At 43.9% G+C, this 4375-nt stretch overlaps 1 protein-coding gene across 1 annotated transcript; it reads left to right on the forward strand.

Moving 5' to 3' along the window:
* Positions 1 to 1670: 1670 nt before the first annotated feature.
* On the forward strand, positions 1671 to 3635 carry LOC122042253 (solute carrier family 25 member 44-like). The gene is made up of 2 exons (XM_042602269.1): positions 1671 to 2950; positions 3268 to 3635. Exon 1 carries the CDS (start codon positions 1942 to 1944, stop codon positions 2947 to 2949), a length of 1008 nt encoding a protein of 335 aa, XP_042458203.1. The 5' UTR covers positions 1671 to 1941; the 3' UTR covers position 2950; positions 3268 to 3635.
* Positions 3636 to 4375: the final 740 nt, after the last annotated feature.

Here is a 4375-nt window from a genome sequence, read left to right on the forward strand (position 1 = left end):
AATACATGAAATATTGCTAAAAACATAGCTAATCAGTTATCAATAGATTGATATCTGCTACCTATCGATTGATACTATATTATCAATCGATTACCTTCAAGCTGCAATCGATTGACACACCTTATGTACCATTTCCAAGACACCAATGCCAATCGATTGCTCTTCAGCAATCGAGTTCCTTAATCTATTCAGAAGGCTTATATTTGCAAATTCATCCATCCTAATTGATTGTCATCTCACAATAATCGATTGGTGAACATCAATCAATTTCATCGATTGGTTCAAAAACCTTCTGTAGACAATTCAACAAATAACAATCAATTGGTACATATGACAATTGATTGGTGTTAACCAATTATCGACCCAATCGATTGCTCGACTTTCTATGTCCGACCTAGGCTCAACAATCAATTGACTCCTCATGGCAATCGATTTTCCTAATCAATATTAAATTATTCTGTACACAACCTAAGTTCAACAATTGATTGGTCCTCGTGATACTCGATTGGTGAACACCAATCGATCTAGCCTATTAATTTCAATCCCTCTTGTGCCTAGTTTTGTACTTATCAATTGATTGGTAATTTTCACCAATCTATTAGTAGTTGAAAACCTAATTTTCTGAAAGTTATTGTTCAACTCAAAAAATTTTAAAATCATGCCGTCAATCGTGTTCTTCATGGATAATTCAAAAAACTTATCTAGAGTTTAAATTCTAACCTATCCATATTACATTCGACGAATATGCATCAATCTGAGACTCCACGATAGAATCGAAGTAAGAAACAATGCATATTTACCAAATGTTGAAAATAATCCATTTGATCTTAAGGCTAAAACTGAAAATCGAAACAATGACTGTCAATGGATTAACTTGGATCTATCGCAAGAGTGATTGTATCGCTTACTTGTCACCATAGCCGACTCTTGCAATGCAGCGGAAGTCTTTTGGATGGACAGCCTTAGCTTAGTCTCAATGGAGAAAGAGTTCAAGGAAGAAGAAGCAATGACAAATCCCTCTTGATTCAATATGCCTTACTCAAAGGAAGTTTTTTCTTATATGCCAAGCCCATCATGCGAACCATCCACCTTAAAAGTCATTCCAGATCCGCAAAGAAAAATCACAATCTGATGCAGAAGCTGCGTACCTGTTCGAGAACGATGGTGGTGCTCCAAGAAAAGAGATTCCTATCGGGGGAGCGATCGAAGAGTCTCCTTGCCTTATCGAGATCGCCGGCGAAGGAATGGCCAACGATGAGAGTGTTAGGGCAAAGGCGTACATCGTGAAGGGAACCGGAATTTGAGAGCAGATCAAGGAGGCGGTTGAGGCGGCGTCGATGGCTTCGGAGAAGCGGCCTTAGTCCCAGAGGAGAGGGATGGAATGAGGCGAGGGAGAAAGAGAGAGGAGGTAAAGAGCACAGATACTCGAATTCGTACCAACATTGGGTCCATGAAGATACCCAATAATAAGGAGGGTCGCACAGCAAGAAACGTAGAGTCGCAAAAATTGTAGCGCGACCAGGACACGTCAGCACGGTCTGCGGGGGAGCTAGACCTCGCGGTCCCCATCGTCTAGCTGCGAATCGGTGAGTGACGCCTGTTACAGCAGCTCCGTCGCTTCCTTAGCGGTTGAAATGGTCTATAAATATGCAATAAAGTCCCTTGTAGATCCAATAACCAGCACTGACGCCCCTAGCGTTGTCCGCCAGGAGCCAACCCTGTATAGTCGTCGTCTTCCCTCTTCTTCGTCGTCGATCCTTCGTTCCGATCATGGATCGGGTTCTCCGCATGTCCGAAGTCGTCCATGAACGGTGAGATTGCCCAGATGTGGGTCACCTCTCGAGAGAAGCTTGGCTCCATGTACAGTGTGGAGAAATTAGAAGTAGGGTTTTGAAGAGATGTAGGAGAGGTCGAGGGTTGGAGAGAGATCGAGGAAGGGAGATGAGATATATGACCGCCACAGGTGCGGTGGCGGAGGAGGAGAGGGCGGCGTCGACGGCATCGGGAGAGATCCACTTGCCGGCGGAGGTGGACTGGGAGATGCTTGACAAGTGGCGGTTTTTCGTCCTTGGAGCGGGACTTTTCTCCGGTGTATCTGCGGCTCTGTACCCTGCGGTGGTCCTCAAGACGCGGATCCAGGTCGCGCATCCGCCGCCGCCGTGCCTCCGCGCGGTAGCCTCCATCCTCCGCCACGAGGGCCCCCGGGGTTTCTACCGCGGATTTGCGACCTCCCTCGCCGGTACCGTGCCTGCGCGGGCTCTTTACATGGGCGCGCTTGAGGCCACAAAAAGCGCTGTTGGCACCGCCACCCTTCGCTTCGGGGTCCCTGAGCCTGCTGCTACGGCTGCCGCTTCCGCTGCTGCCGGACTCAGTGCGGCCATCGCTGCCCAGTTCGTATGGACGCCTATCGACGTGGTCAGCCAACGCCTCATGGTGCAGGGATCCGCTTCCACCGCTAAGTACCGCGGTGGCGTCGATGCCTTCAGGAAGATCCTGTACTCCGACGGCCTCCGCGGACTCTACCGAGGGTTCGGGATGTCAATTCTCACCTATGCGCCATCAAATGCCGTTTGGTGGGCCTCCTACTATCTTTCTCAGAGACTGATCTGGAGCGGTATCGGCTACCACATTATCGAAGGCGGCAGTGAGTTAAGGCCGGGATGCGGGGCTGTGGTTACGGTCCAAGGGTTAAGCGCGGCGGTAGCAGGTGGAGCGTCGGCGGTGGTGACGATGCCTCTGGACACCATCAAGACAAGGATGCAAGTTCTGGATGGCGAAGGTGAGAGAATGACAATTGGACGAACTATGAGGAGTCTTCTCAGAGAAGGAGGTTGGGGAGCTTGCTACAGAGGTCTCGGTCCAAGGTGGGCTTCGATGTCATTATCTGCTACCACCATGATCACCACCTATGAATTCTTGAAGAGACTTTCAGCCAAAGAGTCCCCTTGAGGTACTTCTAACTGAAATAACCTTTTCTTTCGCCTTTATATCCTGTTTCTTTTTTATGTATATATGTTGTAGTATTCTATTTCAGTTGTTTTAGGTAAGGGGAGAACTCTTGTTGCTAATTGAAATACTGATATAATCTAATCCAACTATGGATTGAGTCTTGCATCCAATACCACAAGTTTACCTTTCTTCCTTTGAATTAGTTGATGCTCGTATCATTCTATAATTCATTCTAAACAAGCATAGATTTTCTCTTGCACATATGAATCATTTTGTTCATAGATTGAGGTGTTTTAGTTTTGGCAAATTTCTTTCTAGGATTGGAGCATCTTAGAACAACATGGTGGTGCTTTTCAATGGCTTCTAAAGACAGATGCTTGATTAACGAGAGCACTGATATGAAACACTAGAGATGAAGCTTATCAAGGCAAGTGTTTGATTAATGAAAGCACTGATATGAAATATTAGAGGAGAATATTAAATTAGAGAGTGCGGATGAAAGAATCATAATGATCTGGAGATCTTGTATCATTGTGGGGCATTTGTGCGCACATCAAGTTCTTGTCCTCCCACTCTTCAGAATTATGATTGCTTTTCTTAGCCTGCACTCTTACATGTCTTCCCCTCTATTATCACAATTTGAATTAATGGGCAATTTAATAAATAGATCTCATTTCCTGATCAAATCTTGTTGAGTTTGTTCCTTATCACAATAAAATTGACTTGGATTGCTTTATCTTTGAATGAGAAAGGAGATGCCCACCATGAATAGTTTCCTTGTGTTTTTGAAGCTATGAAGAAAGGACATTTGACAGAGATTGATATGCACTTCTATGCTAGAGATTCAAAGTGTTTACTTTATTTTCAAAGCCTAATACTAGGAGCCTTGCCTGCATAGTTAAGCAAGCTTTAGCTATTGGTGAAATTTTACTAGAGTTGATTCCCATATTTTTGAATTGTTTGACTCGTAACACTAATATGTCTTTCATCTCCCTAGATCAAGCAACTTCATAGACATTATGAGTAAAAACACCAAGAAGTTTCAATGCATTAGTCAGCGGATGGCTAAGTCATGAGAGTTGCGCGATATGCATACCATATGTCACTTATACGGATAACTTATATTACTTCTCGCAAGGCAAGTGTTTCTTTTTTTAATCCTAGTCTTTAGCTTTCAGATTAAGAAATGGTTATTTTAGAGAGTGGATGTTGCTCTCAAGTTTTTTAAAATTTAAACATCATCAAGTGGTTGCACATGGAATCTGATTTCTTAAAGTAAATGATTTTGTAGGATGTTTGGGACATGGTAGGCAGGAAGTGATGCTTAAATTATAGTTGGAAAAACAAAAATAAATAGGAGAGATTCCTTATGCCTGATAAACTAAAAAGAACCACTAGAAATTGTCTGTCCCTTATCTCTTTCCTT

Source organism: Zingiber officinale, chromosome 2A, assembly GCF_018446385.1.
Source record: "Zingiber officinale cultivar Zhangliang chromosome 2A, Zo_v1.1, whole genome shotgun sequence".
Taxonomy (NCBI): Eukaryota; Viridiplantae; Streptophyta; class Magnoliopsida; order Zingiberales; family Zingiberaceae; genus Zingiber; species Zingiber officinale.

Bases quoted from the DNA above. Each gene is read 5' to 3' on its own strand.
- LOC122042253 (XM_042602269.1), top strand. From the start codon at position 1,942: ATGAGATATATGACCGCCACAGGTGCGGTGGCGGAGGAGGAGAGGGCG.